General features: G+C 37.5%; 1 protein-coding gene across 3 annotated transcripts; it reads right to left on the bottom strand.

The window, feature by feature from the left end:
* Positions 1–22: 22 nt before the first annotated feature.
* On the bottom strand, positions 23–10,188 carry LOC129889507 (protein MOS2). 3 transcript variants are annotated; one of them, XM_055964822.1, is made up of 3 exons: positions 8,530–10,188; positions 563–682; positions 23–219 (listed from the first exon to the last, which is right to left on the bottom strand). In XM_055964822.1, exon 1 carries the CDS (start codon positions 10,063–10,065, stop codon positions 8,590–8,592), a length of 1,476 nt encoding a protein of 491 aa, XP_055820797.1. In that variant the 5' UTR covers positions 10,066–10,188; the 3' UTR covers positions 23–219; positions 563–682; positions 8,530–8,589. The 3 variants fall into 3 exon arrangements, with proteins under 3 accessions (XP_055820797.1, XP_055820796.1, XP_055820795.1); XM_055964821.1 differs by having other exon boundaries at positions 612–682; XM_055964820.1 differs by lacking the exon at positions 563–682.
* Between the last annotated feature and the right edge of the window lie 1,523 nt (positions 10,189–11,711).

Here is an 11,711-nt window from a genome sequence, read left to right as displayed (position 1 = left end):
GACTAAACAGAGACAGTAAGAATACTGAGAATATTTGGGCCTTCTAAAAATGCTTCTCATTGTAATACTTCAGCAGTACGGATTAGAACCCTTGTATAAAAGAAATTCAGGCAGATACAAAATGTACCATCGGGATGAGCTAAAATTCATATATAAGCAACATGAGAGTCTTCTTCAGCAAATGTGACCCACCGCAGCACCTTCATGATCCAGTATTTCCTGCAGAGTCCACCACAAGCTTCGTGAACTTGAACGAAAATATATCACAGATATATCCAAGAAGCTTAATCATAGGGGCTTTCATAACAGCATACTACAGTAGAGCAATTTCAAATGCAAGTGTATATTCATTAGCAAAGAGCATAATTATGACCATACAATACTATCAGCAAAGTAGATGCTCAACGTGTTTGGATCCACTTGAGGCGTACCCTTTAGAAATACCAAGCTAAAGCAATTTTGTGGCGTATTATATACCTCATAGTGAGAATACAATATACAAGAGATATAATCATGTTACTCTCCTGGATTAGTAATACATCCTCACTTTACAACAACATACCCAGTGTAATCCCGCTATGGAGTCGGGGAGGGTATGGATGTATACAGACCTTACCCCTGCCTTTGTGGAGTAGAGAGGTTGTTTCCGATAGACCATCGGCTCAAGGAAATGTAATCAAAGCTGGATTGAAAGGAAAATAACAACAAAATAGTAAGATAAACAAAGCGAATGAAGCAATAGGTAGTAGTAAAAATGAAGAGTAAGATACTACGCGAATACTAAATAATGCTACTAAATAAAGAAAAGATGAGAAGAAGAGACTAGCGCCATGTCTATCTCACATAAAGTATGACAACACTCCTCTACCTACTACACTTCTACCCTAACCCTCAACCTCCAAACATTCCTATCTAGGGTCATGTCCTCGATAAACTGAAGATACACCATGTTCTGTCTAAATCACCTCCCCTCATTTTCTTTGGCCTACCGCTACCTCTCTTAAAACTAGTTATAGCCAACCTCTCACACCTCCTTACCGGTGCATCCGCACGCCTCCTCTTCACATGCCTGAGCTATCTCAACCTCGCTTCCCTCATCATCTTGCTCGCCACAGAGCCACTCCCACCTTGTCCTGTATAACATCCTCACTTTACTAACTAGTAAATCAATTCTAACCCAATGTATGGACTTTTTTCCATAATCACTTGAATACCTTGCATATCAAGCATACAAAAACAAACTCAACAACTCAAACATATGTTTGTACTATTAAGAAAAGGGATGAGGAGCAGAAAAAAAGAAAAGAGTAAGAAGCTGAGAAGAAAATCAGAAATAAGGAGGATATGGAGAGAGAAACCTGCAAAATCCTCAACAAAATGAGGATAAGGGGCAGACTGAGTTTCTTGCTGAAACTCAACATAAGTCTCATGAGGACAATAAAGACCAACAGGATGATCAATGGCAAGAGCAGAGAAGGAAAAGCTTCAAGGGACAAGCAGGAACTCAAAATAATAAAGGGTCCAGACCAACATCTCCACAGGAAAGAGGGGACAATGGACAGCAACAACCAAATGCATTGCAGACAGGTATGACATGTACTACTATTCAGGTGCAAAACACTTATGTTGACCTTGTAGAACAGGATCAATCCAATACTCAAGCTATAGAAGAAAAATCCAAAAAAGAAGGAACTCCACAGAAGGAAAAATCAAAGGACAAATGAGACTCAAATGTGCAAGGATCAGGTATTGACTCAGGGCTCCCAAACCCCAGTGATCCCCATATAAATTGCACAGGTATAGTTGCTAATATAGCAATGAATAACAAGAAGGAAAAAAGGAAGACAGGTATTGACTCAATGCTCCCAATACCCAAATCCCATTCTAATAATATTAATGTTGATTGTACAGAAGCTTCTGGAGGGATGGATGGAAGGGATAAGGAGAAACCCACTAACCTGCACGATGGGGTGTCGAAAGGTAGGGATTTGTCTCATGTTTTGCATGAGAACCAACTCACTGACCTTAGCTGTGACCTTAGAGCCCCTGCTACCTCTCAGAATGATTGTGATTCATCTAAGGGAGAAACAAATCTTCTTAATAACAAATCTACTTTGGCACTCAGTAAGAAGAGGAGGGAGGCTTTAAAAAAGAAACAAGTTATGCAGGAGTAAAAGAGCTCTGACAATTTGCAGCAAAATTTTGTAATGGTTAAGGAACAAGCAGGCATTCATGCATCTCCTTTACAAATTCATGACAGCCCTACTGATAAAGGTGAATATGCAGATTTAAATGATGAATACAGAATAGTGTACTCAGAAGCAGAAGATGACCCTGATCAAAAAGTGGAAGAACAGGAAGGAGATGAAGAAACCAATGCTCATCTGACCAGAGGTTTTGGTTCTACCATGAACACTAGCAACAATGATGAAATTAAACAAGCCACCGAGAAAAATGGTTCATCGCCTAGGGGTCAGAAAGGAAAAAACCAAGAACAACAAACAAACTCTTACAAGCAAGTCTGCTATCACAGCTACTACTAAGAGCAGCATCAGCACTAGGTCCAAAGTTCATAAATCTTAATGATCAGTACAATTTGCTGGAATGCAAGGAGTATAGATACTCAAGGTACTCTGGACAGACTCCAACAACTCAAAGATTATCACAGACTTTCCATGATTGAAATCCTGGAACCTTTTTCAACCAAATCTCAGCTAAACTTCTATAAAATTCAGCTACGAATGGAAAAGGCTATCCACAACTCCAATAGTAAAATTTGGTTGTTTTGGGACCAAGACATGGATTGTAATGTTTTGGACCAAGATAATCAATAAATTACTTTTGAAATCAAGCATATCTCCTGCTCAGTCACTTATCTCACCATTTTTGTGTATGCTAAGTGTAAAGATTACATGAGAAGGGATCTATCGGATAAGATGCTGCAGTTTGCCAACACTGACAAACCTTGGTGTGCTATAGGTGACTTTAATGTGATCACAGACATTGAAGAAAAAATGGGGGGCCAACCATACAATATGAATAAAAGCTTTGAATTCATAAGTGTGATAGAAGCTTGTGGTCTCACTGATTTAGGTTTTCATGGTCAGAAATATACTTGGTGTAATAACAGGGACAAAGAAGCCAGAATTTGGAAGAGGCTTGATAGAGCCATGGTTACAGATAAATGGCTAGAGGTGATGCCTTTGACTACAGTCACCCATTTAGGCTCTACAGGGTCAGATCACTGCCACTTACTTCTTGAAAGTGTGGACAGACAAGCTGCTACTACTACCAAATATTTCAAATTCTTGCATTGCTGGGTGGATCATGTAACTTTTTAGGATACTTTCAGGAAGTGTTGGGAAAGACATGTAGAAGATAATTCTATGAGAGTTTTTCATCAAAAATTGAAGAGGGTATCTAATACCCTCAGCACCTGATCTAGACAGCAATATGGTGATATTTTCAGTTCAGTCAAAGAATTTGAAGATAAAATCAGAAGTGCTGAAGAAGATATCATCAATGATAACACTGAAGAGAATAGGACTAAAACTTAATCATATCAATGCCCAGTACATTAAGCACCTGAAGACTGAAAAATCTATCCTTAAACAAAAAACTCAATTTTAATGGTTTAAGGATGGAGATGCAAACTCTAAATACTTCCATGCTTATTATCAGAGGAAGGAGGAGGATTTTTATCCATATCAATGATGAGCAGGGAAATACTATTGAGGGAGATGACAACATTGCAATGGCTGCTTGCTCACATTTTGAAAAGATCTTTACAGAGGATGATAAATGGATTAATGAGAATGTGCTTAATTGTATCCCTAGACTGATCACAGAACAACAAAATCATCTTCTGAGTTCTATGCCTACTAAAGATGAACTAAAAAAAGTTGTGTTTTCTATGAGCACTACCTCAGCTACAGAGCCAGATGGAATGAATGGCAAGTTTTTTCACTCATGTTGTGACATCATCAGTGAAGATATGTTGAAACTTATTCAGTACCTTTTCAATGGTCATGGTCTCCCTAAATTCATCTCTCATGCTTGTTTGGTTCTTCTACCAAAAGTGGAACATCCTAACAAGTTTTCTGAGTTCAGACCCATATCTCTTAGCAACTTCACCAGCAAAGTCATTTCCAAATTATTGAGTACCAGATTGGCAGCTATTCTCCCTCAGTTGATATCACAGAATCGTTCAGGTTTTGTTCAAGGTAGAAGTACATCAGAAAACATTATGCTTGCTCAAGAGATCATTCATAGTATCAAAAAACCCAATCTTGGTGATAATGTAGTTATTAAACTAGACATGACCAAAGCCTATGATAGGGTGTCTTGGTCATTTATTTGTCGTGTCATGAGAAGATTGGGGTTTGGGGAAGAATTTATTGACATGGCTTGGAGGACAAAGTCCAATAACTGGTACTCAGTCATCATTAATGGGAATAGGCATGGTTTTTTCCACTCCACAAGAGGGCTTAAACAGGGAGATCCACTTTCCCCAGCTTTATTCATACTTGGTGCAGAAGTACTATCTAGGATGTTGAATAATCTCCACCATCATTATTTGTACACAGGTTTCCATATGGAGAAGAAGGGTCCTCAAATAAACCACCTAAGCTTTGCAGATGATGTAATTATTTTCACCTCTACTAACAAGTTTTCCTTGAAGCTTATTATCAAAACTCTCCAGATCTATGAAGCTACTTCAGGACAGCTTATGAACAAAGAAAAAAGGCAATTTATGATCCCTGTGAACACTCCTATTGACATCACTGATAGAGTGGAAAGGATCACTGGTTTCAGGAGTGCAAATGGCCCTATCACCTATTAGGGATGTCCATTATATATTGGTCGTCAAAGGATCATTTATTTCACTGGTATGGTTGCTAAAGTTATTTCCAGAATCGAAGGCTGGCAATCCAAAATCTTGAGTTATGGAGGAAAAGTTACTTTGATAAAATCTGTACTATTTTCTCTACCTATTCATTTACTGACTGCTATAACTCCCACCAGCACTACCCTCAAGCAGATTAAGTGTCTTATTGTTGATTTCTACTGAGGCTGGAACAAAGAAAAAAGGAGTTATCCCTATGATGAAGATGGAATTGGAGTTAAAAGCCTGGATGATGTGAGTCTGGCACTACAATACAAACAATGGTGGACTTTCAGATCCAAAAAGACCTTATGGGGTGATTTTATCAAAGCCAAATACTGTCAAAGGCTCATCCAGTTATTAAGAAGTGGGACAAAGGACACTCCCTCAGTTGGAAACACATGCTTATCAACAGAAGTGAAGCTGAAAAACAAATTCAGTGGTCCATTAAATCAGGAGATTGCAATTTCTGGTGGGATGATTGGCTTGGGATTGGTCCATTAGCTAATCACAATTCATCTACCTAGACTTAACACCATTGCTGTTTCCAAATTTCTCAGTAATGGTACTTGGAATGAGGCTAAAGTGAGGAAGCAGGCTCCTCCTCAGTTGGTTCATAAAATTCTGAACACAACCTTCAAATATCAAGCTGGCATTCCTGATCAATCAATCTGGAAAATCAATTCTCATGGAAAATTCACTTGTGCTTCTGCATGGGAACTGGTTAGGAAAAAGAAGAACAACACTTGGTCAGATTCTCCAATCTGGCACAAACACATCCCCTTCAAGTTTTCATTTTTACTGTGGAGAGCTCTCAGGTACAAGCTTCCAACCAATGATAAAATAACAACTTTTGGTCATGAACCAGCTCCTTGTTCTTGCTGTTATAGACCAGGGTTGGACAGCATTAACCATATCTTTGTCTCTGGGAATTTTGCCAACCATATCTGGAGTAGTGTTGCTAAGAGCTGGGGAATTCATCACAAAAATATGCCATTGAGGAATGTTCTGATGAATTGGTGGATTACTACCACAATAATGAGGTTCACAGACTTATGCTTCAAACCATTCCTATCATTGTATGCTGGAATATTTGGAAGAATAGATGTTCTAGCAAATATGGAGGAAAGAAATCTAGTACTAATAGAGTTGAATTGTCCATAGTCAAGGATCTGTACATGTTGCTATTTACAGCATCTCCTTATATTGACTGGCCAGGTAACTGGAATGATTTGATTCTGATGGTGGAGAGATCCCATCATGAGATGAAAGTAATTCAGGTCAAATGGAGTAAACCCGCATCTACCATTGTTAAACTAAACACATATGGGAGTGCCCTAGACAATCCAGGAAAAATTGGAGCAGGAGGCATCTTAAGAAATCACAAAGGTAATCTTATTTATGCTTTTGCTACACCATTAGGTGAAGGTTCCAATAACCAGGCTGAAATACAAGGAGCAATTTGGGGAATCACCTGGTGCATTCAACATGGGTACAGTAGGGTCATTTTGGAGGTGGATTCGGAGTTATTAGTTAAGTGGCTTAAACAAGAAATTAGTCCACCTTGGAGCATCAACAAGTTCATCTTGGAACTTCAAGAATTGGTCAACATGATGGAGTTTTTCAATTGTAAACATGTATACTAGGAAGCCAATTTCCCAGCAGACACTTCCAATTTCCCAGCAGACACTTAATCAAAACACAGTCACATAGTGGATTCTGCTCAACAGTTTTACAACTATGACCAATTACCACATGATACTAGAGGATATTTCAAATTGGATAAAATGGGAATGGCCAGTTTTAGGAGAAGGAAGTTGAAAAGGATCAAGAAACCCCCTTAGAATTTCCCTCTTTGTTTCTTCTTTCAAACTATAAGGGAGAAGATACAGCTTTTAGGAAGGAATTTTATTTTGAAAGAAGTAAATTCAATATTCCGATTCAGGTATAAGTTGGACTGTTCCTGGGAGAACAGGACAGGCTCTACAGAGCTAGAATATGAAGGGCAGTGGCAGCACAGACAAAAGCAGATGGAGAATTGTCCCAGCAGTTATTTGGTGGACCATATGGAAAGAAGAGATTCTAGGAGTTTTGAAAACAAGAGCAGCCCCTTGCACAAGATTAAAATGAACTGCATTATCACTTTTGGCTATTGGTGCAGTTCAAAGTAAATAGATGATCCTGTGGCTATTGTAGACATTCTAGGATCCTTATAAAGATGAAGGAGGATCTAGGGATAGTTTTTTCTCTTCTTTTCTTTATCTTTTGTTTTTGCTAGACACACATTTGTGGGGGTAGGATATGAGGTAAATTTTTGGATACCAGCTTTGAGCTGATGATTGATATACAACTGTTACCTTTATAAAAAAATTTAATAAAGAACTACATTCATGTCATTTTATAACTCGGTTCGCCCTCTATTGAATCTTGGTTTGACGGTCTGAAGATTAAGGATGATGATCCTAATCTCTGAATCTTTTGTGGACTCATGCTAATCAGATGCTACATGACATTTTTTAAGTTCAAATGTGTGATATTAAATATCACCTATAGGCTCTACCCCAATGTATGTGGCCTGGTTGGAATTTCAAGATTCAAACTCCTAAACTTTGGCCGTGAATTCGAACATAGAAGCTTTAAGTTTTTCGAAATAAAATTTATATATTTGAAAACTACGTAAAAGTGGTATAAATCACAATAATTAGCAACTTAAAATATCTAAAAGGCATATAAAAAATTTCGGTCAAAGAAAAACTTGGTAGACTCTCAAAATTCCAACTGTGTCATATAAATTGGGACGGGAAGGAGTAATGTTTTGTAAAATTTACACTTCTTATTTCTGAATTTTGTAAGTTTAGAAGTCAGAACCCTAGAACTTGTTGCTTCTATCATTATAGAGTGCTACTAATCGTAAATCTGGTAGAAGCAGTCTTTTGACAGAAGATATTTCAGCCAGACAGCACTATTAATCTAAAAAAAAATAGCAGAGACTCCACGTTAACACTATTGATACGACTACGTGGGGGAAGCAAGTCCAAAATATGCCGGAATTGACCAATTCAGTAATTGAATGTTCCAAACAAATTTAAAGAGTAGCTGTAACACAGGAACAACAATCAAATCTTTCATCACATTCCATTGAATGTCACAGCATTAGCACTAATTTTTAATAAAGAATGTGTACCACTTCGCTCATCCAACAATGGTATAGCATAGTGAGCTTTCTCAACCTCTCTTATAAGTAAAACTTGTTTTACCCTGACCCATAAGTATGGCTACAACCACAAGATAACAGCTTCAACTATACTAATCTGTTCACCATCTTTCCTACCAAATTCAAGCCATCTTTCCTACCAAATTCAAGGCATGAGACAGACTAGAATCTACTTAATGCTAGCAATGATACTTTTACTTCCTCTAAAAAAAACATAGAAGATTTGTTATTGCTTTAAATAGGAGAAAAAAATGAAATGACTGAATTAGTAACTAAAAGTTCTCAGCAGAAAAACTATTAGCAACAGTACTTGTACATGCATCAAAATTATAAAAACACAACCTTCAAAGCACTTACATGGATAACAAAGAAAAGATAATGTGTGTTTTTATATAACATGAGAGGGCCAAAGAAGTAACAACTTCAATACCTTTGATTTGAATAGTAATTCCTCATCATGGCAATGCCAAATTCTACACTAGGACTGGGATCAATAACCAATATAGCTCGGATCTCCAAGATACTCAGCAATTTGTTCAAGTCGCACTTTGAGTAACTCCTTTGTATCACCATCTCGGACAATTCCAGTCTCATTCTCACTATCCTTCTCAACCAAGTGGCCATACACACCTTTGTGCCTACCATACAGAACAAGAACCGGACCACCACGCTTTGGAAGAGCTGTCTCAAGCAATTCTTGATCCACACCTTGTATCAACTCCCTAGTTTCATCCATACATATATCACAACTTGTCAGTCCAACCACATCCATAATTTCCCCTTTCTTTAGATACAATCTTCCCCTTTTCAAATCCTTACTTATGATCCTAACTCTAATGTGACTAGCAAGCCAAGATACTTTATCACTCCCTTCATCTCTACTTCTTCTGCTTTCCTTTTTCCTTTCCGTCCTTGCTTCGTCTCTACTTCTACCTCCAGATGACAGTTTTCTAACTCCATCAAGATTACTCTTTTCTTCTTTAATCTTCAATTCTAACAACTTCTTCAAACACCTCTCCTCCTCCACTGAACCCAATTCAGCCAAGTCCCGTGCCTGAAGCTTCACCTCTTTGTCCGCAAGCTTTAAGATCACCAAATCCCTACTGCTTTTCACCTCCACAATTTTTCCTTTCATCCCCATTTCCTTTCCTCTCACTACCCTCACTTCCTTCCCTGCATATAATCCTTTCCCTCCTTTTTCTCTATCTATCTTCTCAACATTACCATCACTGTGATCTACTTTAACACCTTCTTCACCCTTACTTTTAATCGGTTTAACACCTCCTTCACCCTTACTGTTAGATTTTGGTACTTCAGGTATGAATCCAATCCCTTCTTTAGCTGTCCACCTTTTATACTCAACAACTTTAACATCCTCTTTCGCATTCCTACCTATCCCTCTACCTTCAACCCAACCATAACCCTTCAACAAAGCAGCCCCAAATCCCTCCACTGGCATATCAGTATATTCATCAATCCCGTTATGCTCTGGCAACCTCTTCAAATCTTCCTTAAACTTATGCAACATCGGATCAATAGTCTGTTTAGGGTTGGGGTTGGGGTTCGGGTTCGGGTTCAGGCTCGGGTTAGGATTAGGATTGGAATTAGGATTTTCTGATTGACGGACATTGAGGCCGTAAGAGATTCCATCTGACGAAGGTTCGACAGCAGCGCCAGAGTCAAGTTCGAATTGAAGTGGTTGATCGGCAGCGGAGACATCCGCTTGGAGAGGTACTTCGAGATTTTTCATCCGTTTGATGGGGCGCCATTCGTTCTGTTTTGGAGGTATTATGAGTGTGTCTTTGGTAGAACTAGCCGCAGCTTTAGAAGGGTCGAATTCCGTGAGGTACTCTTTTTCGATGGGGTTGGAGGAGCTGCGGGGATCGTCGCCGGAGAACGTCTGAGAAGACGGATTCTTCTTCAGGTTTGAAGATGGCTTTGAAGAGAGAGAAAACGAGAGCTTCATCGTCGCCGGAATCGGAGACAGCAACCGGCAACTGAAACGTCGGCGAATTTGCTGAAGGTGATAAATAAATACTGACTTGTCTCAATTAATTTCTTATTTTTGACTTCCCATAGCTAATTATAGTAAAAACAATAAAAATAACGATAGTGGTGCACTAGTAATACTAATAATTTCTTTTTATTAAGAAAATCAAAATTACTGTGTCAATAATAGACTTGTAGGTTTTCTTTCTTTAGGATTTTTAATTATTTTTTCTGGATATAATCAAAAGTGCCGAGTTGTTAAGCTTCTACAATTAATTTCACCATTATTGAAGCTTGATAGAAGCTTAACACGTGTATATAGAAATTAGTTTTAGTTAATTAGGTTTAGGCTTCTTTAGATTTTTCTTTGATTAGGCTTTTTGGTTTTAGTTAGGTTAGTAACTTTAGGATTCTTTTATTATAAATTTATATACTTGCTTTGTCCCGAATTCTAGAATTTAAAGTTAAAAAAAAATTAAAATAAAGAAAGTTGATCACTATGACCAAAAAGCTAGATTTTACATTGCTTATCATAAATATCGACACAAAGGTGAAGTTTCTTGTAAGATAAAGTAATGTAGTAGATTGATATTTGTGTTTTTTATAAGCAATATAATGATGATAATATTCCATCAATAGAATGATAATGCTCCATTAATATGATGACGATATTCCATTGATAGGAATGATGATGCTTCATTGGTAGGATGATGATTCTCCATTGATCAGATGATGATGCTTCATCGAAAGAATAAAGACCTATTGATAGGATATATATATGTTGATTCATCGGTAGGACGATATTGTTCTATTGATAGGATATAAATTGATCTATTGGTAGGACGATGATCTATTAATAGGATATATATTGATCCATCAGTAGGATAATTGTTATATTCCGTATTTTTGCTTCTTGGACTATTCGTGAGCTAACAGATATAAATTCAAAGACTTTTAATTTTGAATTTTAAAGTGACATGATTTGTTGTAAATGACTAGTTATATAGATAATTTATGTGAAGTAAAAGACATCTCAAGAAGTACCCTTGAGCCAAATCAAAATAGAAACCATCAAATATTTTTTTTCTTAAAGTCACGTTTCGGGTATGCTGACTTTGGGAGGCCATAACCCCTTTATAATTTGGTAATTTGGGAAAACCCTCAAAACGAAAGTTGTAGAAAATTGAAATATCTTTCCAACCATAGGTCGTGGGTCTAGAGGTGACATCGGAATAAAGAGATATGCATGTTTTAAGACAGAGGGGTCAAGCTGGATAGTAGATTTGGCCCAACCCGATTATAACTCGGGTCAGGCCCAATAAACACATCCTTAAGGGATTTGTTTAAGTTTCTATCTTCATTCTCAAATAATAGAACATTCATAAATTTCCAGAGAGAGGGAGAGAGAAAGTTCTTGAGAGAAAATCCTAATCCGACCAAAATTCGAGTTTCGAAATCCGAAGCTCATAAAGAAAAAATTGTTGTACGTCGCGTTGGCTTCAATTTGAGCTAGATATCAGCCTATAAGGAGAAGATTTAATTTTTTTGCTGCACACTTGAGGTAATATTAAAGTCAATTTTTCATTGTTAACAAGTTTAGTTAGAGTTTTAACGGATTAGAAT

The sequence above is a fragment of the Solanum dulcamara genome, chromosome 5, assembly GCF_947179165.1.
Source record: "Solanum dulcamara chromosome 5, daSolDulc1.2, whole genome shotgun sequence".
NCBI classification, from domain to species: Eukaryota; Viridiplantae; Streptophyta; class Magnoliopsida; order Solanales; family Solanaceae; genus Solanum; species Solanum dulcamara.
Note: the sequence above shows the minus strand (reverse complement) of the source record. Positions and strands in the feature narration are given on the sequence as shown.